At 44.4% G+C, this 22658-nt stretch overlaps 2 protein-coding genes across 2 annotated transcripts; one reads left to right on the plus strand and one right to left on the minus strand.

The window, feature by feature from the left end:
- Positions 1–154: 154 nt before the first annotated feature.
- Positions 155–13861, minus strand: LOC141069219 (nmrA-like family domain-containing protein 1). The gene is made up of 6 exons (XM_073558652.1): positions 13591–13861; positions 8098–8210; positions 7572–7810; positions 7011–7260; positions 524–714; positions 155–361 (listed from the first exon to the last, which is right to left on the minus strand). The coding sequence occupies exons 2-6, from the start codon at positions 8135–8137 to the stop codon at positions 191–193; spliced, it is 891 nt and encodes a 296-aa protein (XP_073414753.1). The 5' UTR covers positions 8138–8210; positions 13591–13861; the 3' UTR covers positions 155–190.
- Positions 13862–14701: 840 nt separating this feature from the next.
- LOC141069220 (uncharacterized) lies at positions 14702–18873 on the plus strand. The gene is made up of 3 exons (XM_073558653.1): positions 14702–14835; positions 17131–17262; positions 18112–18873. Exons 2-3 carry the CDS (start codon positions 17214–17216, stop codon positions 18705–18707), a joined length of 645 nt encoding a protein of 214 aa, XP_073414754.1. The 5' UTR covers positions 14702–14835; positions 17131–17213; the 3' UTR covers positions 18708–18873.
- Positions 18874–22658: the final 3785 nt, after the last annotated feature.

A 22658-nucleotide genomic window follows, 5' to 3' on the forward strand; every position in this document is an offset into this window, starting at 1 on the left:
GGACTTAGCCCAAGGACCCAAAGGAAGTCCACATCCTAGGAAAGAGTTGGGAGACCTCCTCACGCATCAGTGCAGCAGGATATGTAAAAAGACGTAAATTTGGCTGACATGTTTCTAATGTGTACAAGGCCCTAACAAAAAACAGTAAACCCAGCAGGTTATGAAGACTTTATTGTAGGGGACAGTGACATTACCACTTGAAGGCCTCCTTCTTCTCCTCCATCCACTGATGGAAACTCCTAATTTTAGGGTGCAGTTTGTGGGTGAGCTCCACATCCCGGTCGGGTTTCATCATGTAAAATCGGAACATGTTGCCCATGTTGTGGTCTCCTTCCCGCTCCTCTAATTTTTCAGGAAGAATCTGAAAATAGAATAGAAAATTAAACAGATTTGAAAAAAAAAGTGACGGATCCAACCGGAGTCTAATGGTGGAAAGGAGATGGCCGTTACCAGTGTCGGTGGCATAATACTGGGCAGGACCACAGTCTGTGAATACACGCCACTCTCTTGTGGTCACTCTCACCTTGGCATCTTCGATGATCTTCTTGGAGATTTTGGACATTATCTTGGCATATTCCTCCACCAATAACTTCCCTGCGCTCAGCCCGATGTCCTTTCCTTTATAGCAGGCTGGAGATTTCAGAATCGCAACAACGACTGGACCCAAATCTTCTACCGATATCCCATCCAGGGGTACATCACCCATCGGAAGGCCTGGAGTAACACGCAACACAAATGTCATCAGGACATATAGATGGCAGGATTATAGTAGTTATATTCTTTTACAAAGGGGACAGTATTATAGTAGTTATATTCTTGTACATAGGGGGCAGTATTATAGTAGTTATATTCTTGTACATAGGGGCAGTATTATAGTAGTTATATTCTTGTACATAGGGGGCAGTATTATAGTAGTTATATTCTTGTACATAGGGAGCAGTATTATAGTAGTTATATTCTTGCACATAGGGGCAGTATTATAGTAGTTATATTCTTGTACATAGGAGCAGTATTATAGTAGTTATATTCTTGTACATAGGGGCAGTATTATAGTAGTTATATTCTTGTACATAGGAGCAGTATTATAGTAGTTATATTCTTGTACATAGGGGCAGTATTATAATAGTTATATTCTTGTACATAGGGGCAGTATTATAGTAGTTATATTCTTGTAAATAGGGGCAGTATTATAGTAGTTATATTCTTGTACATAGGGGCAGTATTATAGTAGTTATATTCTTGTACATAGGGGCAGTGTTATAATAGTTATATTCTTGTACATAGGAGCAGTATTATAGTAGTTATATTCTTGTACATAGGGGGCAGTATTATAGTAGTTATATTCTTGTACATAGGAGCAGTATTATAGTAGTTATATTCTTGTAAATAGGGGCATTATTATAGTAGTTATATTCTTGTACATAGGAGCAGTACTATAGTAGTTATATTCTTGTACATAGGAGCGGTATTATAGTAGTTATATTCTTGTACATAGGAGCAGTACTATAGTAGTTATATTCTTGTACATAGGAGCGGTATTATAGTAGTTATATTCTTGCACATAGGGGGCAGTATTATAGTAGTTATATTCTTGTACATAGGGGCAGTATTATAGTAGTTATATTCTTGTACATAGGAGCAGTATTATAGTAGTTATATTCTTGTACATAGGAGCAGTATTATAGTAGTTATATTCTTGTACATAGGAGCAGTATTATAGTAGTTATATTCTTGTACATAGGGGGCAGTATTATAGTAGTTATATTCTTGTACATAGGGGGCAGTATTATAGTAGTTATATTCTTGTACATAGGGGCAGTATTATAGTAGTTATATTCTTGTACATAGGAGCAGTATTATAGTAGTTATATTCTTGTACATAGGGGGCAGTATTATAGTAGTTATATTCTTGTACATAGGAGCAGTATTATAGTAGTTATATTCTTGTACATAGGGGGGTGTATTATAGTAGTTATATTCTTGTACATAGGGGCAGTATTATAGTAGTTATATTCTTGTACATAGGGGCAGTATTATAGTAGTTATATTCTTGTACATAGGAGCAGTATTATAGTAGTTATATTCTTGTACATAGGGGGCAGTATTATAGTAGTTATATTCTTGTACATAGGAGCAGTATTATAGTAGTTATATTCTTGTACATAGAGGCAGTATTATAGTAGTTATATTCTTGTACACAGGGGGCAGTATTATAGTAGTCATATTCTTGTACACAGGGGGCAGTATTATAGTAGTTATATTCTTGTACATAGGGGGCAGTATTATAGTAGTTATATTCTTGTACACAGGGGGCAGTATTATAGTAGTTATATTCTTGTACATAGGGGGCAGTATTATAGTAGTTATATTCTTGTACATAGGGGCAGTATTATAGTAGTTATATTCTTGTACATAGGAGCAGTATTATAGTAGTTATATTCTTGTACATAGGGGGCAGTATTATAGTAGTTATATTCTTGTACATAGGAGCAGTATTATAGTAGTTATATTCTTGTAAATAGGGGCAGTATTATAGTAGTTATATTCTTGTACATAGGAGCAGTATTATAGTAGTTATATTCTTGTACATAGTAGCGGTATTATAGTAGTTATATTCTTTTACATAGGAGCAGTATTATAGTAGTTATATTCTTGTACATAGGGGGCAGTATTATAGTAGTTATATTCTTGTACATAGGAGCAGTATTATAGTAGTTATATTCTTGTAAATAGGGGCATTATTATAGTAGTTATATTCTTGTACATAGGAGCAGTATTATAGTAGTTATATTCTTGTACATAGGAGCGGTATTATAGTAGTTATATTCTTGTACATAGGGGGCAGTATTATAGTAGTTATATTCTTGTACATAGGGGCAGTATTATAGTAGTTATATTCTTGTACATAGGAGCAGTATTATAGTAGTTATATTCTTGTACATAGGAGCAGTATTATAGTAGTTATATTCTTGTACATAGGGGGCAGTATTATAGTAGTTATATTCTTGTACATAGGAGCAGTATTATAGTAGCTATATTCTTGTACATAGGAGCAGTATTATAGTAGTTATATTCTTGTACATAGGGGGCAGTATTATAGTAGTTATATTCTTGTACATAGGGGCAGTATTATAGTAGTTATATTCTTGTACATAGGAGCAGTATTATAGTAGTTATATTCTTGTACATAGGGGGCAGTATTATAGTAGTTATATTCTTGTACATAGGAGCAGTATTATAGTAGTTATATTCTTGTACATAGGGGGCAGTATTATAGTAGTTATATTCTTGTACATAGGGGAAGTATTATAGTAGTTATATTCTTGTACATAGGAGCAGTATTATAGTAGTTATATTCTTGTACATAGGGGCAGTATTATAGTAGTTATATTCTTGTACATAGGAGCAGTATTATAGTAGTTATATTCTTGTACATAGGGGGCAGTATTATAGTAGTTATATTCTTGTACATAGGAGCAGTATTATAGTAGTTATATTCTTGTACATAGGGGGCAGTATTATAGTAGTTATATTCTTGTACATAGGGGCAGTATTATAGTAGTTATATTCTTGTACATAGGAGCAGTATTATAGTAGTTATATTCTTGTACATAGGGGGCAGTATTATAGTAGTTATATTCTTGTACATAGGAGCAGTATTATAGTAGTTATATTCTTGTACATAGGGGGCAGTATTATAGTAGTTATATTCTTGTACATAGGGGCAGTATTATAGTAGTTATATTCTTGTACATAGGAGCAGTATTATAGTAGTTATATTCTTGTACATAGGGGCAGTATTATAGTAGTTATATTCTTGTACATAGGAGCAGTATTATAGTAGTTATATTCTTGTACATAGGGGGCAGTATTATAGTAGTTATATTCTTGTACATAGGGGGCAGTATTATAGTAGTTATATTCTTGTACATAGGGGCAGTATTATAGTAGTTATATTCTTGTACATAGGAGCAGTATTATAGTAGTTATATTCTTGTACATAGGGGCAGTATTATAGTAGTTATATTCTTGTACATAGGAGCAGTATTATAGTAGTTATATTCTTGTACATAGGGGGCAGTATTATAGTAGTTATATTCTTGTACATAGGAGCAGTATTATAGTAGTTATATTCTTGTACATAGGGGGCAGTATTATAGTAGTTATATTCTTGTACATAGGGGCAGTATTATAGTAGTTATATTCTTGTACATAGGAGCAGTATTATAGTAGTTATATTCTTGTACATAGGGGCAGTATTATAGTAGTTATATTCTTGTACATAGGAGCAGTATTATAGTAGTTATATTCTTGTACATAGGGGGCAGTATTATAGTAGTTATATTCTTGTACATAGGAGCAGTATTATAGTAGTTATATTCTTGTACATAGGGGGCAGTATTATAGTAGTTATATTCTTGTACATAGGGGCAGTATTATAGTAGTTATATTCTTGTACACAGGGGGCAGTATTATAGTAGTCATATTCTTGTACACAGGGGGCAGTATTATAGTAGTTATATTCTTGTACATAGGGGGCAGTATTATAGTAGTTATATTCTTGTACATAGGGGCAGTATTATAGTAGTTATATTCTTGTATATAGGAGCAGTATTATAGTAGTTATATTCTTGTACATAGGGGGCAGTATTATAGTAGTTATATTCTTGTACATAGGAGCAGTATTATAGTAGTTATATTCTTGTACATAGGGGCAGTATTATAGTAGTTATATTCTTGTACATAGGGGGCAGTATTATAGTAGTTATATTCTTGTACATAGGGGCAGTATTATAGTAGTTATATTCTTGTACATAGGGGCAGTATTATAGTAGTTATATTCTTGTACATAGTAGCGGTATTATAGTAGTTATATTCTTGTACATAGGGGACAGTATTATAGTAGTTATATTCTTGTACATAGGGGCAGTATTATAGTAGTTATATTCTTGTACATTGGAGCAGTATTATAGTAGTTATATTCTTGTATATAGGAGCAGTATTATAGTAGTTATATTCTTGTACATAGGGGGCATTATTATAGTAGTTATATTCTTGTACATAGGAGCAGTATTATAGTAGTTATATTCTTGTACATAGGAGCAGTATTATAGTAGCTATATTCTTGTACATAGGGGGCAGTATTATAGTAGTTATATTCTTGTACATAGGGGCAGTATTATAGTAGTTATATTCTTGTATATAGGAGCAGTATTATAGTAGTTATATTCTTGTACATAGGGGGCAGTATTATAGCAGTTATATTCTTGTACATAGGAGCAGTATTATAGTAGTTATATTCTTGTACATAGGGGCAGTATTATAGTAGTTATATTCTTGTACATAGGGGGCAGTATTATAGTAGTTATATTCTTGTACATAGGGGCAGTATTATAGTAGTTATATTCTTGAACATAGGAGCAGTATTATAGTAGTTATATTCTTGTACATAGGAGCAGTATTATAGTAGTTATATTCTTGTACATAGGGGCAGTATTATAGTAGTTATATTCTTGTACATAGGAGCAGTATTATAGTAGTTATATTCTTGTACATAGGGGGCAGTATTATAGTAGTTATATTCTTGTACATAGGAGCAGTATTATAGTAGTTATATTCTTGTAAATAGGGGCAGTATTATAGTAGTTATATTCTTGTACATAGGAGCAGTATTATAGTAGTTATATTCTTGTACATAGTAGCGGTATTATAGTAGTTATATTCTTGTACATAGGGGACAGTATTATAGTAGTTATATTCTTGTACATAGGGGCAGTATTATAGTAGTTATATTCTTGTACATAGGAGCAGTATTATAGTAGTTATATTCTTGTACATAGGAGCAGTATTATAGTAGTTATATTCTTGTACATAGGGGGCAGTATTATAGTAGTTATATTCTTGTACATAGGAGCAGTATTATAGTAGTTATATTCTTGTACATAGGGGGCAGTATTATAGTAGTTATATTCTTGTACATAGGGGGCAGTATTATAGTAGTTATATTCTTGTACATAGGGGCAGTATTAGGCTGTGTGCACACGCTGCGGATTTTGCTGCGGTTCCGCAGCGGTTTTGGCCGCTGCGGACCCGCAGCAGTTTTTGCTGCGGTGTACAGTACCATGATTCCCTATGGGAATCAAAAACCGCAGTGCAGACGGTGCGGAATTTTCCGCGCGGATTATCTGCGGTTTTCAATCCGCAGAAAGAATTGACATGTCAATTCTTTCTGCGGATTCTCCTGCGGTTTGCCATCTCCTCCATTGAGGAGATGAAAAACCGCAGGGCAAAACCGCAGAGCAATCCGCAGGTAAAACCGCAGGTCTTTTGACCTGCGGTTTCACCTGCGGATTTTACAAAATCCGTGCGGATGAATCCGCACATAATCCGCAGCGTGTGCACACAGCCTCATAGTAGTTATATTCTTGTACATAGAAGCAGTATTATAGTAGTTATATTCTTGTACATAGGGGGCAGTATTATAGTAGTTATATTCTTGTACATAGGAACAGTATTATAGTAGTTATATTCTTGTACATAGGGGACAGTATTATAGTAGTTATATTCTTGTACATAGGGGGCAGTATTATAGTAGTTATATTCTTGTACATAGGAGCAGTATTATAGTAGTTATATTCTTGTACATAGGAGCAGTATTATAGTAGTTATATTCTTGTACATAGGGGGCAGTATTATAGTAGATATATTCTTGTACATGGGGGGCAGTATTATAGTAGTTATATTCTTGTACATAGGAGCAGTATTATAGTAGTTATATTCTTGTACATAGGAGCAGTATTATAGTAGTTATATTCTTGTACATAGGAGCAGTATTATAGTAGTTATATTCTTGTTCATAGGGGGCAGTATTATAGCAGTTATATTCTTGTACATAGGAGCAGTATTATAGTAGTTATTTTCTTGTACATAGGGGGGCAGTATTATAGCAGTTATATTCTTGTATATAGGGGGCAGTATTATAGTAGTTATATTCTTGTACATGTTTATACCTAAAAGAAACACCTTCCCGTCGTCGCTCTTCCGTGGTTTGAACTCGTGCAGCAGGTTCTCGTAGTAGAAGGCTACTCGGACACTGGTCATGGGACAACCAATTTCTCGGAAATACTCCTCTACCTCGCCTTTACTGTCAAAGTGAGGCACGTGCAGCTTTCCCCCGGTGGTCTTCTTCACATTTTCCAGGCCGCTGTAGACTACAAGCTCCAGATTCAGGCGTTTACACAGATCCGCAACCAACTTTCCCTGTTTCACAAACAAGACAATGAAGGATGTTCTTGCTCTTTAATACAATTATTTGACTTTTCCAGACTCCTAAATGTCAGAATGGGTCTTCTATCCTAGTTGGTGTCTCCCTTGCTGCTTATGATGAGAAAAAAAACTATAAAATCCAGACATAGTGCGCACGTAGCACAATCACCTACATGGGCACACGGCAGAGCCGTCACCTCCACGCTCAGTTAGGGAGGTACCAGAACTCCCCGAGACGCCTCACTTTCCTCCATGATCCTCTGGCTACAGTTTTCCAGCAAAGCATGGCGTCTTCATTACCTCACCTGGATAATTTCTTTGTCCTTCTTAGAGCCTTCGAAAGCATTGGTGACCAGGAACGCCCCATACGCTCCGCTCAGGGCGGCCTCCAGGCTCTTCTCATCGTCCAGATCCGCGGACACGACCTCCGCTCCGGCCTCCTTTAGCTTCACAGCTGCCGATTTGCTGGTGTCCCGAGTCACCGCCCTGACCTCAAAGGTGCCATCATCCAGGAGAGCGGCAGCGACCGATCCGCCCTGAGCTCCTAGGAGAGAAAGCACAAGAAAAGCTAAACTAAAAACATATTATGGTCCTGGTGGAAATTTGCAGTGACTGAAGACCCTCAGCTTCACCGCCTGTGTCCCTGATACGTGCTATGTATATAGTCATGAGGGCAATGATAAAATGCCGTCTTACTGCAGCCACCACTAGAGGGACCTCCGGAGCAGTATGTATATAGTCCTATCATTGGGATCTACGTGCATGGTGTCACCAGCGCGGATGGGGCAGAGCGTGTCCGCTCTGAGGTCAGGTAGTTAGTAGTTGACTTACCTGTGGCTCCGAAGACCACGACTACCTTCTTCCCGGCCATGGTTTAGCGGGTCGGTACAGATGGGTCGATATGAAGCCTTCTCCTCCACTGTCTTCTCTCTTATACTCGATCGCTGTGAGTCAGAGGACAAACAATGCCCAGGTGCAGACAGAACCCAGGGGCGCAGCTCATTTTTGTAAGCGGTCCAGCCAACCAGATCCACGACTCTTAAGTCTCCAGTATTTACTGAGGAGCCCAGAGATGGCCGCGAACAATCCCTCCACCCCGAAACTGAGCTGCACGACCCGACCTCAGATTGTCCTTAGTTCACCCGCACAACCAGCTCTCCTAATACAACAGGGCCGACAACAGCCGAAATCTCAGGTACACAAGTGGTCACAGTCTCTGACCAACACTGGTGGGGACCAAACACCCAACACTCCCCGACTATGTATCTAATCCTCTCCTGTGTGATACTGACTGCTGAGCCGTGTATCTAATCCTATCCTGTGTGATACTGACTGTTGAGCCATGCATCTAATCCTATCCTGTGTGATACTGTCTGCTGAGCCGTGTATCTAATCCTTTCCTGTGTGATACTGACTGTTGAGCCGTGTATCTAATCCTATCCTGTGTGATACTGACTGCTGAGCGGTGTATCTAATCCTATCCTGTATGATACTGACTGCTGAGCCGTGTATCTAATCCTCTCCTGTGTGATACTGACTGCAGAGCCGTGTATCTAATCCTCTCCTGTGTGATACTGACTGTTGAGCCGTGTATCTAATCCTATCCTGTGTGATACTGACTGCTGAGCCGTGTATCTAATCCTATCCTGTGTGATACTGACTGTTGAGCCGTGCATCTAATCCTATCCTGTGTGATACTGTCTGCTGAGCCGTGTATCTAATCCTTTCCTGTGTGATACTGACTGTTGAGCCGTGTATCTAATCCTATCCTGTGTGATACTGACTGCTGAGCGGTGTATCTAATCCTATCCTGTATGATACTGACTGCTGAGCCGTGTATCTAATCCTCTCCTGTGTGATACTGACTGCAGAGCCGTGTATCTAATCCTCTCCTGTGTGATACTGACTGCTGAGCCGTGTATCTAATCCTATCCTGTGAGATACTGACTGCTGAGCCGTGTATCTAATCCTCTCCTGTGTGATACTGACTGCTGAGCCGTGTATCTAATCCTCTCCTGTGTGATACTGACTGCTGAGCCGTGTATCTAATCCTATCCTGTGTGATACTGACTGCTGAGCCGTGTATCTAATCCCCTCCTGTGTGATACTGACTGCTGAGCTGTGTATCTAATCTTGTCCTGTGTGATACTGTCTGCTGAGCCGTGTATCTAATCCTCTCCTGTGTGATACTGACTGCTGAGCCGTGTATCTAATCCTATCCTGTGTGATACTGACTGCTGAGCCGTGTATCTATACCTCTCCTGTGTGATACTGACTGCTGAGCCGTGTATCTAATCCTCTCCTGTGTGATACTAACTGCTAAGCCGTGTATCTAATCCTATCCTGTGTGATACTGACTGCTGAGCCGTGTATCTAATCCTCTCCTGTGTGATACTGACTGCTGAGCCGTGTATCTAATCCTCTCCTGTGTGATACTGACTGCTGAGCCGTGTATCTAATCTTATCCTGTGTGATACTGACTGCTGAGCCGTGTATCTAATCCTCTCCTGTGTGATACTGACTGCTGAGCCGTGTATGAAATCCTATCCTGTGTGATACTGACTGCTGAGCCGTGTATCTAATCCTATCCTGTGTGATACTGACTGCTGAGCCGTGTATCTAATCTTATCCTGTGTGATACTGACTGCTGAGCCGTGTATCCAATCCTATCCTGTGTGATACTGACTGATGAGCTGTTTATCTAATCCTATCCTGTGTGATACTGACTGCTGAGCCGTGTATCTAATCCTCTCCTGTGTGATACTGACTGCTGAGCCGTGTATCTAATCCTATCCTGTGTGATACTGTCTGCTGAGCCGTGTATCTAATCTTCTGTGTGATACTGTCTGCTGAGCCGTGTATCTAATCCTATCCTGTGTGATACTGACTGCTGAGCCGTGTATCTAATCCTTTCCTGTGTGATACTGGCTGCTGAGCCGTGTATCTAATCCTATCCTGTGTGATACTGTCTGCTGAGCTGTGTATCTAATCCTATCCTGTGTGACACTGACTGCTGAGCTGTGCATCTAATCCTATCCTTTGTGATACTGTCTGCTGAGCCGTGTATCTAATCCTCTCCTGTGTGATACTGTCTGCTGAGCCGTGTATCTAATCCTATCCTGTGTGATACTGACTGCTGAGCCGTGTATCTAATCCTCTGCTGTGTGATACTGACTGCTCAGCCGTGTATCTAATCCTATTCTGTGTGATACTGACTGCTGAGCCGTGTATCTAATCCTCTCCTGTGTGATACTGACTGCTGAACCGTGTATCTAATCCTCTCCTGTGTGATACTGACTGCTGAACCGTGTATCTAATCCTCTCCTGTGTGATACTGACTGCTAAGCCGTGTATCTAATCCTCTCCTGTGTGACACTGACTGCTGAGCCGTGTATCTCATCCTCTCCTGTGTGATACTGACTGCTGAGCCGTGTATCTAATCATATCCTGTGTGATACTGACTGCAGAGCCGTGTATCTAATCCTCTGCTGTGTGATACTGACTGCTGATCCGTGTATCTAATCCTATCCTGTGTGATACTGACTGCTGATCTGTGTATCTAATCCTATCCTGTGTGATACTGACTGCTGAGCCGTGTATCTAATCCTATCCTGTGTGATACTGACTGCTGAGCTGTGCATTTAATCCTATCCTGTGTGATACTGTCTGCTGAGCCGTGTATCTAATCCTCTCCTATGTGATACTGTCTGCTGAGCCGTGTATCTAATCCTATCCTGTGATACTGACTGCTGAGCCGTGTATCTAATCCTATCCTGTGTGATACTGACTGCTGAGCAGTGTATCTAATCCTATCCTGTGTGATACTGACTGCTGAGCCGTGTATCTAATCCTATCCTGTGTGATACTGACTGTTGAGCCGTGTATCTAATCCTATCCTGTGTGATACTGTCTGCTGAGCCATGTATCTAATCCTCTCCTGTGTAACACTGACTGCCGAGCCGTGTATCTAATCCTATCCTGTGTGATACTGACTGCTGAGCCGTGTATCTAATCCTCTCCTGTGTGATAGTGACTCCTGAGCCGTGTATCTAATCCTCCCCTGTGTGATACTGACTGCTGAGCCGTGTATCTAATCCTCTCCTGTGTGATACTGACTGCTGAGCCGTGTATCTCATCCCCTCCTGTGTGATACTGTCTGCTGAGCCGTGTATCTAATCCTCTCCTTTGTGATACTGACTGCTGAGCCGTGTATCTAATCCTCTCCTGTGTGATACTGACTGCTGAGCCGTGTATCTAATCCCCTCCTGTGTGATACTGTCTGCTGAGCCGTGCATCTAATCCTCTCCTGTGTGATACTGACTGCTGAGCCATGTATCTAATCCTATCCTGTGTGATACTGACTGCTGAGCCGTGTATCTAATCCTCTCCTGTGTGATACTGACTGCTGAGCCGTGTATCTAATCCTCTCCTGTGTGATACTGACTGCTGAGCCGTGTATCTAATCCCCTCCTGTGTGATACTGACTGCTGAGCCGTGTATCTAATCCCCTCCTGTGTGATACTGACTGCTGAGCCGTGTATCTAATCCTATCCTGTGTGATACTGACTGCTGAGCCGTGTATCTAATCCTATCCTGTGTGATACTGACTGCTGAGCTGTGTATCTAATCCTATCCTGTGTGATACTGACTGCTGAGCCGTGTATCTAATCCTATCCTGTGTGATACTGACTGCTGAGCCGTGTATCTAATCCTCTCCTGTGTGATACTGACTGCTGAGCCGTGTATCTAATCCTCTCCTGTGTGATACTGACTGCTGAGCCGTGTATCTAATCCCCTCCTGTGTGATACTGACTGCTGAGCCGTGTATCTAATCCTCTCCTGTGTGATACTGACTGCTGAGCCGTGTATCTAATCCTATCCTGTGTGATACTGACTGCTGAGCCGTGTATCTAATCCCCTCCTGTGTGATACTGTCTGCTGAGCCGTGTATCTAATCCTCTCCTTTGTGATACTGACTGCTGAGCCGTGTGTCTAATCCTCTCCTGTGTGATACTGACTGCTGAGCCGTGTATCTAATCCTATCCTGTGTGATACTGTCTGCTGAGCCGTGTATCTAATCCTATCCTGTGTGATACTGTCTGCTGAGCCGTGTATCTAATCCTCTCCTGTGTGATACTGACTGCTGAGCCGTGTATCTAATCCTCTCCTGTGTGATACTGACTGCTGAGCCGTGTATCTAATCCCCTCCTGTGTGATACTGACTGCTGAGCCGTGTATCTAATCCCCTCCTGTGTGATACTGACTGCTGAGCCGTGTATCTAATCCTATCCTGTGTGATACTGACTGCTGAGCCGTGTATCTAATCCTATCCTGTGTGATACTGACTGCTGAGCTGTGTATCTAATCCTATCCTGTGTGATACTGACTGCTGAGCCGTGTATCTAATCCTATCCTGTGTGATACTGACTGCTGAGCCGTGTATCTAATCCTATCCTGTGTGATACTGACTGCTGAGCCGTGTATCTAATCCTATCCTGTGTGATACTGACTGCTGAGCTGTGTATCTAATCCTATCCTGTGTGATACTGACTGCTGAGCCGTGTATCTAATCCTATCCTGTGTGATACTGACTGCTGAGCCGTGTATCTAATCCTATCCTGTGTGATACTGACTGCTGAGCCGTGTATCTAATCCTGGGCGGGTGCATCAGACAGTGGCTCCGCCCACTTCCTCCCACAATCGTCCTCCCACTCACACACCCACCCCTTCACTTTTGCTGGGACCTGGGCGTTATAGCCGGCCTGTAGCTCCACCCATTTCAGCCCAGCGTCACCGCATAGGCCCGCCCATCTCCAGTCCCACCCCTAATCCTTTGTTTAGGGACAGGCATCTGAGCCCCTAGATCCACCCAAGCAGCGTCCCATCTCTACTTCCTCCATGTCTGCAGCAATGGCAAGTCCTGTAGAGCAGCCTCTACAGAGGAGGCCGCCAGCCATCTCAGGTACACCCGGTCTGCAACATCATCCCTGCGGGCGCAGCTCTGCCGCCAGTGCGGGATGACGTGGGATGCAGAAGAAACAATGCTGCGGCCGAGCGCACTGTCCGGACCAACCCGACCGTTCAGCGCGCTCTGCTCCAACAACAAGGTGAAACATGTATAGCAAGCACAACACACTATACACCGCCGACCCTCCAATGAGACAATCCTGCTCTGCACACCCCACATCATTGGCGGACATAACGCCATCCTCCCTGCTAAACGCCACACAGACAGCAATCGCCCAGAGCCCTCTGAATATTCCTCTTCAACTGGTACCAGAAACTACCCTTAGGCAAACACCAAGTCAGCATATAAGCTCTAACCTTGGTAGTCGAAATTCCATACACCACAGGTCTTTATCCCCCTCCTCAGGGGATTCCCATCACCATTCTCGCTGTCTCTCTGTCTATCGCTGTTCCCGTTTCAGTCAAAAGCGAAGCTCCAATAGAAGCCGTCACAGATCGCGGTCATCCAGGTGGCGGTCACCTTCTACTTCTGAACAGTCCGACGCACCCGAGAGTTGTCGCAGCAGGCGGTCGGGGGCATCCAGAAGACGGCGTACGAGATCTCCATCCCAGTCAGCCAGACGGAGGGCCTCCTCAACACCAATTGGGACCTCCGGTCAGATCGTGGTCGGAACCAGTGCGCAGCTATCATCGACAGCATATCCACCACGGGCAGACAGCAGCCATCAGCTGCCACATGCTCCACCATCATATCCACCACGGGCAGACAGCAGTCATCAGCTGCCACATGCTCCACCATCATATCCACCACGGGCAGACAGCAGTCATCAGCTGCCACATGCTCCACCGTCATATCCACCACGGGCAGACAGCAGTCATCGGCTGCCACATGCTCCACCATCATACCCACCACGGGCAGACAGCAGTCATCAGCTGCCACATGCTCCACCGTCATATCCACCACGGGCAGACAGCAGTCATCAGCTGCCACATGCTCCACCGTCATATCCACCACGGGCAGACAGCAGTCATCAGCTGCCACATGCTCCACCGTCATATCCACCACGGGCAGACAGCAGTCATCAGCTGCCACATGCTCCACCGTCATATCCACCACGGGCAGACAGCAGTCATCGGCTGCCACATGCTCCACCATCATATCCACCACGGGCAGACAGCAGTCATCGGCTGCCACATGCTCCACCATCATATCCACCACGGGCAGACAGCAGTCATCAGCTGCCACATGCTCCACCGTCATATCCACCACGGGCAGACAGCAGTCATCGGCTGCCACATGCTCCACCATCATATCCACCACGGGCAGACAGCAGTCATCGGCTGCCACATGCTCCACCGTCATACCCACCACGGGCAGACAGCAGTCATCGGCTGCCACATGCTCCACCATTGCCCACAAGCCGGGAAGAGCTATCACTTCAACCCATTTCAGGTTCCGTTTCTGATATGGAAGTCCAGCAACATCCAACGGGTCTTGGAGCGCAGAGTCATCAAAGGTCACCAGTCATGGGCAGGACATCACCACCACCGGAGTCGGGGTACCTCCATCTCCTGGAGACTCTCGATCAGCGAGGAACAGCGGTGAGTTTGGCGTAATCAACGCATCTAATAATACACATGACGCTGTGGAAAACAGCCTGGTATCTGCTATCAGGGCGTTAGTTGACCACTTACACCAGCCGGGAGGTCAAACCATTACTAGGAATATACCTCAATTAGCTAGTTTACACAAAGATGCTTTTTTCTGTGGAATTAGTCCGCTAGGTACACACATAGACCAAGATACAAAAGAAAAAATTTGGAATAATGATTACGTTGACATACGGTCACTGTTATCAGCAGACCAGCAGTCAGTAGATAAGGAAAGGAGGACTGGCGAATGGTCATACGATAGAAATAGAGGTAAAATAGCGCATACCATGAACAACTGGCTGCAGGCCTTCGCAGTCCTAGGATGTATCATGGGTCAAAAACACCCAGAACGCTGCTCTGAGTTATTCATATACCAGGATTTGATATATAACTCCTATAAGTCTCATGGCGGTGTTGCTTGGAGGCGCTATGACGAGGAGTTCCGCAGGAGGCTGGCCCTGCAACCAGATCTAGGATGGGGAGTAAAAGCCACAGATGTCTGGCTACGACTATTGCTTACACAAAAACACCCCCCCTTTTCATCATCGGCCACTAGTTTGTCAGCAGCCGCAGGCCAGAACTTAGTGGTCGTACGGAGACCAGGGGCCTGCTTGTTATACAATGAAGGAAACTGTCGCTTTCAGGCGGCATGCAGATATAGACATCATTGTGCAACCTGCGGTGGCGGACACCCTGCATCAAGGTGTACACGCTTCGCAAACGCAAATTCTACGAGGCAAAACCCCGGTGAGCGTAGCCGCCATGGGCCCCTGGCTAAGCCTTTACCCCAATAAAGAAGCTGCTCAGCAATTATCTGACGGTTTTAGGTCCGGTTTTTTCATCCCCTTTAAATTTAACCAAGCACCAACATCAGCTAAGAATCTAAAATCAGCTCGGGAGTTCCCGGAGGTCTTACAGCAAAATATCATAAAAGAGGTCGAACTCGGCAGGATGGCGGGCCCATTTCAATCATTACCATTTAAAAATTTCAGGATTTCGCCCTTAGGTATTGTGCCCAAAAAAGAACCTGGTAAATATCGGCTAATTCACCATCTATCTTACCCTAAAGGCGATTCGGTCAACGACGCAATTCCCCCCGAAGACTCGTCGGTAACTTACGCGTCGTTCGACAGAGCAATTGAGCTTGTGCGAGCAGCGGGGCCCGGTGCCCTGTTGGCAAAGACCGATATAGAGTCAGCTTTCCGTCTATTACCCGTGCACCCCAAATGCTTTCATTTGTTGGGTTGTAAGGTGGACCAGCTTTTTTATTTCGACATATGCCTGCCCATGGGCTGCTCCATTTCCTGTCACTATTTCGAACTTTTCAGCACCTTCTTAGACTGGGTAATACGTCACGAAACAGGCAGCAATTCCACAATCCACTACCTCGATGATTTTTTGTTTGTGGGTCCAAAGGAATCTAAACTCTGTTCTTTTCTGCTTCAAAAGTTTAAATTTATTTCTAGGCTTTTCGGTGTCCCACTATCGCCGGAGAAAACGCTCGGTCCGTGTACTGTTCTCCCTTTCCTTGGTATTGAAATAGACACAAACGAAATGATTTTTCGTTTACCAGCGGATAAAATCGAAAAAACACTCCAAATGGTTAAAAGTTTCCTCGTGGTAAAGAAAGTCACCCTCCAGCAGATGCAGTCCTTACTAGGTTTACTCAACTTTGCTTGCCGGGTAATGCCGGTTGGCAGGGCTTTCTCACGCAGGTTATCACTAGCTACAAAGGGCATCGCCCAGCCGGGCCACCGAATCAGAATTAATCGCTCAATGAGAGCGGATTTGTCCGTGTGGAATGCATTCTTGGAAAACTACAATGGGCATACATGTGTCATGTCTCAGGAAAGGCTAAACAGCGCCCTAGGTCTACTGGTGGGCGCGGATCTCACAAATGGTTTTGTTGCAATCTACTGCAACCAATGGTGCAAAAGCAGATGGCCGGACATATGGACCTCTGCCAACTGGGGCTGCAACCCCGTCTTGTGGGAGATGTTTGCTATAGTTACATCTGTCGAACTATGGGGTGACAAACTAAAAAATGTAAATCTCAGATTTCTAATCAAAAATCCGGGAACCGCCAAATGCTTGAACAGTATGTCTTCCTCATCACCACCGATTCTTGCGCTGTCGCGCCGCCTTGCACTATTATGCCTTAGACACAACATCTGGTGCCGAGCCAGAGTGACGCCTACTGTGGATGATAAAATGGTTAACTCTCTGTTGTCTTCCGATTGGCAGGCCTTCAAAGTCTTCCTTCCCAGCGCAGAACCAACGGGCCTACTGTGTCCTCCCTCCCTCTGGGACACAGTGGCCAATCACTGATGCCCTTGATTCGAGCCTCAGTGACACCGGCTACCTTGGAGGTCTATGGTAAGGCATGGGAAGAGTGGTGCTCGCTAGTAAAAGGGAGGCCAGTTGATACGTGTGTTCGGGCGAGATGCGACGTGGTGGTAGAACTCCTGAATCTGCTCAAGAGTAGAGGTGCGTCGGGCACATTAGCGCAGCGTAATTTAACGGGAGTAGCCTTTTTCTTTCAGCTAATGGGATGGGCCGACGTAACTAAATATTTCTTCATAAAGCAAGCCGTTAAAGGCTGGAGAAGGCTCCAACCCAGTCAGGAATGTCGTCGCCCCGTTTCTTTAAGTCTGTTGCACGATATTATAACAAAATCTGAAACGGTGTGCAAGTCTCAATACGAATCTGCCCTAATATCTACAGCGTTTGCAATCGCATTCTTCGGGGCGCTGAGGATTAGTGAACTGGTGCCGCATTCTAAAACAGCACTAATAGGCGGGTTAATTAATGAGGATCTCGTAATATGCAGCGACGCTCTGCGCATTAGAGTGCGGAAATCCAAATGCGATCCCACCGGTAGAGGGTCGTGGGTCCTGGTCAAGGCTCTAGAAGGCCCCATATGCCCTGTTAAAATAGTAAGACACTACGCGGTTATAAGACACGAAAGTCGTTTTTTCCTCTCACACACCGACGGGTCCCCACTTACTAAATATCAATTTCACACAATTTTTAAAAAATGTCTACAAGCTGTCGGTGTAGACCCCAAAGAATACGGAACGCATTCTTTTAGAATCGGAGCAGCCACTGAAGCAGCTAGGGCCGGTGCAGCTGAAGCTGAAGTACAGAGATTGGGTCGTTGGAAATCCGCATGCTTTGCGAGATACATAAGACCAGACCTGCTATAACACATCTTGTTTCTTACAGGAGATTATAAGCCCGCTGTTTGGGTGTTGGGACATTCTTTTATTTATTGGGCGTGCAAAAGAGCCGAGATACGCCCCGGTGGAAAGAATTTTTACTTCCCACAACTAGAGGTCAACTGGAGAGACATCCGAGGGCTCCAGTGGGAGCAGATCTTCCCGGAGTTGGTTAAAATTTCTAAATCGGCTAAAGGGCGGCTGATATTGGTATTACATGCTGGTGGTAATGATTTGTGCAAGACAACAGGAGCGGAGCTCTTCACGACAATGAAAACCGACATAAAGCGGGCTGTTTGTCTTATACCAGATATGGTGGTGGTGTGGTCTGATATAATATCACGAACAGTCTGGCACGGAGCTAAAGACCCTAAAGCCATTGACAAGTCAAGGAGAAAGATAAACTCGAAAATGGCAAAGTTTGTCAAAGAGAACTTCGGCATCGTGGTTCACCACCACAATCTGGAAGAAAACATCTCACCCCTCCTGAGACCGGACGGCGTTCATCTAACAGATATCGGGCTAGATATGTTCTTATTAAACTTGCAGGACGGGGTTGAACAGGCCTTAATGATGTTGTGTGGGGGTCGGAGTCCTGTGTAGGTCATACACATGATCCTCCGTGGCGGTAGTGTAGAGGGGGGCAAGGTTCGTAACCTCTCATCAGCCGACGTGCCCAGCGGTCGCGGGCCTACAGCTGTGAGTCCGTTGCGAATTGTACTTGCCTCACTCTGCTTATTAATAAACTGTGACCGACCTGTTCAACCCATCCATGCTTGTCGGTGTTTTGTTATTACGGGATTGGTGGGAGGCGGGAAGGCACTGCTTACGACACACAGGTCTCTGCAGTCTGATACTGACTGTTGAGCCGTGTATCTAATCCTATCCTGTGTGATACTGACTGCTGAGCCGTGTATCTAATCCTATCCTGTGTGATACTGACTGCTGAGCCGTGTATCTAATCCTCTCCTGTGTGGTACTGACTGCTGAGCCGTGTATCTAATCCTCTCCTGTGTGATACTGACTGCTGAGCCGTGTATCTAATCCTATCCTGTGTGATACTGACTGCTGAGCCGTGTATCTAATCCTCTCCTGTGTGGTACTGACTGCTGAGCCGTGTATCTAATCCTCTCCTGTGTGATACTGACTGCTGAGCCGTGTATCTAATCCTCTCCTGTGTGATACTGACTGCTGAGCCGTGTATTTAATCCTCTCCTGTGTGGTACTGACTGCTGAGCCGTGTATCTAATCCTATCCTGTGTGATACTGACTGCTGAGCCGTGTATCTAATCCTCTCCTGTGTGATACTGACTGCTGAGCCGTGTATCTAATCCTCTCTTGTGTGATACTCTCTGCTGAGCCGTGTATCTAATCCTCTCCTGTGTGATACTGACTGCTGAGCCGTGTATCTAATCCTCTCCTGTGTGATACTGACTGCTGAGCCGTGTATCTAATCCTCTTCTGTGTGATACTGACTGCTGAGCCGTGTATCTAATCCTTTCCTGTGTGATACTGACTGCGGAGCCGTGTATCTAATCCTCTCCTGTGTGATACTGACTGCTGAGCCGTGTATCTAATCCTCTCCTGTGTGATACTGACTGCTGAGCCGTGTATCTAATCCTATCCTGTGTGATACTGACTGCTGAGCCGTGTATCTAATCCTCTCCTGTGTGGTACTGACTGCTGAGCCGTGTATCTAATCCTCTCCTGTGTGATACTGACTGCTGAGCGTGTATCTAATCCTCTCCTGTGTGATACTGACTGCTGAGCCGTGTATCTAATCCTCTCCTGTGTGATACTGACTGCTGAGCCGTGTATCTAATCCTCTCCTGTGTGGTACTGACTGCTGAGCCGTGTATCTAATCCTATCCTGTGTGATACTGACTGCTGAGCCGTGTATCTAATCCTCTCCTGTGTGATACTGACTGCTGAGCCGTGTATCTAATCCTCTCTTGTGTGATACTCTCTGCTGAGCCGTGTATCTAATCCTCTCCTGTGTGATACTGACTGCTGAGCCGTGTATCTAATCCTCTCCTGTGTGATACTGACTGCTGAGCCGTGTATCTAATCCTCTTCTGTGTGATACTGACTGCTGAGCCGTGTATCTAATCCTTTCCTGTGTGATACTGACTGTGGAGCCGTGTATCTAATCCTCTCCTGTGTGATACTGACTGCTGAGCCGTGTATCTAATCCTCTCCTGTGTGATACTGACTGCTGAGCCGTGTATTTAATCCTCTCCTGTGTGGTACTGACTGCTGAGCCATGTATCTAATCCTATCCTGTGTGATACTGACTGCTGAGCCGTGTATCTAATCCTCTCTTGTGTGATACTCTCTGCTGAGCCGTGTATCTAATCCTCTCCTGTGTGATACTGACTGCTGAGCCGTGTATCTAATCCTCTTCTGTGTGATACTGACTGCTGAACCGTGTATCTAATACTTTCCTGTGTGATACTGACTGCGGAGCCGTGTATCTAATCCTCTCCTGTGTGATACTGACTGCTGAGCCGTGTATCTAATCCTCTCCTGTGTGATACTGACTGCTGAGCCGTGTATCTAATCCTATCCTGTGTGATACTGACTGCTGAGCCGTGTATCTAATCCTCTCCTGTGTGGTACTGACTGCTGAGCCGTGTATCTAATCCTCTCCTGTGTGATACTGACTGCTGAGCGTGTATCTAATCCTCTCCTGTGTGATACTGACTGCTGAGCCATGTATCTAATCCTCTCCTGTGTGGTACTGACTGCTGAGCCGTGTATCTAATCCTATCCTGTGTGATACTGACTGCTGAGCCGTGTATCTAATCCTCTCCTGTGTGATACTGACTGCTGAGCCGTGTATCTAATCCTCTCTTGTGTGATACTCTCTGCTGAGCCGTGTATCTAATCCTCTCCTGTGTGATACTGACTGCTGAGCCGTGTATCTAATCCTCTCCTGTGTGATACTGACTGCTGAGCCGTGTATCTAATCCTCTTCTGTGTGATACTGACTGCTGAGCCGTGTATCTAATCCTTTCCTGTGTGATACTGACTGTGGAGCCGTGTATCTAATCCTCTCCTGTGTGATACTGACTGCTGAGCCGTGTATCTAATCCTCTCCTGTGTGATACTGACTGCTGAGCCGTGTATCTAATCCTATCCTGTGTGATACTGACTGCTGAGCCGTGTATCTAATCCTCTCCTGTGTGGTACTGACTGCTGAGCCGTGTATCTAATCCTCTCCTGTGTGATACTGACTGCTGAGCCGTGTATCTAATCCTCTCCTGTGTGATACTGACTGCTGAGCCGTGTATCTAATCCTCTCCTGTGTGATACTGACTGCTGAGCCGTGTATCTAATCCTCTTCTGTGTGATACTGACTGCTGAGCCGTGTATCTAATCCTTTCCTGTGTGATACTGACTGCGGAGCCGTGTATCTAATCCTATCCTGTGTGATACTGACTGCTGAGCCGTGTATCTAATCCTCTCCTGTGTGATACTGACTGCTGAGCCGTGTATCTAATCCTCTTCTGTGTGATACTGACTGCTGAGCCGTGTATCTAATCCTTTCCTGTGTGATACTGACTGCGGAGCCGTGTATCTAATCCTCTCCTGTGTGATACTGACTGCTGAGCCGTGTATCTAATCCTCTTCTGTGTGATACTGACTGCTGAGCCGTGTATCTAATCCTCTCCTGTGTGATACTGACTGCTGAGCCGTGTATCTAATCCTATCCTGTGTGATACTGACTGCTGAGCCGTGTATCTAATCCTCTCCTGTGTGGTACTGACTGCTGAGCCGTGTATCTAATCCTCTCCTGTGTGGTACTGACTGCTGAGCCGTGTATCTAATCCTATCCTGTGTGATACTGACTGCTGAGCCGTGTATCTAATCCTCTCCTGTGTGATACTGACTGCTGAGCCGTGTATCTAATCCTCTCTTGTGTGATACTCTCTGCTGAGCCGTGTATCTAATCCTCTCCTGTGTGATACTGACTGCTGAGCCGTGTATCTAATCCTCTCCTGTGTGATACTGACTGCTGAGCCGTGTATCTAATCCTCTCCTGTGTGATACTGACTGCTGAGCCGTGTATCTAATCCTCTTCTGTGTGATACTGACTGCTGAGCCGTGTATCTAATCCTTTCCTGTGTGATACTGACTGCGGAGCCGTGTATCTAATCCTCTCCTGTGTGATACTGACTGCTGAGCCGTGTATCTAATCCTCTCCTGTGTGATACTGACTGCTGAGCCGTGTATCTAATCCTATCCTGTGTGATACTGACTGCTGAGCCGTGTATCTAATCCTCTCCTGTGTGGTACTGACTGCTGAGCCGTGTATCTGATCCTCTCCTGTGTGATACTGACTGCTGAGCCGTGTATCTAATCCTCTCCTGTGTGATACTGACTGCTGAGCCGTGTATCTAATCCTATCCTGTGTGATACTGACTGCTGAGCCGTGTATCTAATCCTCTCCTGTGTGATACTGACTGCTGAGCCGTGTATCTAATCCTCTCCTGTGTGGTACTGACTGCTGAGCCGTGTATCTAATCCTCTCCTGTGTGATACTGACTGCTG

The sequence above is a fragment of the Dendrobates tinctorius genome, unplaced genomic scaffold (genome assembly GCF_039654945.1).
Source record: "Dendrobates tinctorius isolate UK_male_01 unplaced genomic scaffold, ASM3965494v1 ptg000257l, whole genome shotgun sequence".
NCBI classification, from domain to species: Eukaryota; Metazoa; Chordata; class Amphibia; order Anura; family Dendrobatidae; genus Dendrobates; species Dendrobates tinctorius.

What these genes read in the sequence shown, in the direction of transcription:
- LOC141069220 (XM_073558653.1), top strand. Translation starts at nt 17,214, where the DNA reads ATGCCCTTGATTCGAGCCTCAGTGACACCGGCTACCTTGGAGGTCTAT. An exon ending in GGCTACCTTGGAGGTCTATG is followed by an intron (nt 17,263 to 18,111) that starts GTAAGGCATGGG and finishes TGTTTCTTACAG; the next exon opens with GAGATTATAAGCCCGCTGTT.
- LOC141069219 (XM_073558652.1), bottom strand. Translation starts at nt 8,137, where the DNA reads ATGGCCGGGAAGAAGGTAGTCGTGGTCTTCGGAGCCACAG. An exon ending in CGTGGTCTTCGGAGCCACAG is followed by an intron (nt 7,811 to 8,097) that starts GTAAGTCAACTA and finishes TTTCTCTCCTAG; the next exon opens with GAGCTCAGGGCGGATCGGTC. An exon ending in AGATCATCGAAGATGCCAAG is followed by an intron (nt 362 to 523) that starts GTGAGAGTGACC and finishes TTCTATTTTCAG; the next exon opens with ATTCTTCCTGAAAAATTAGA.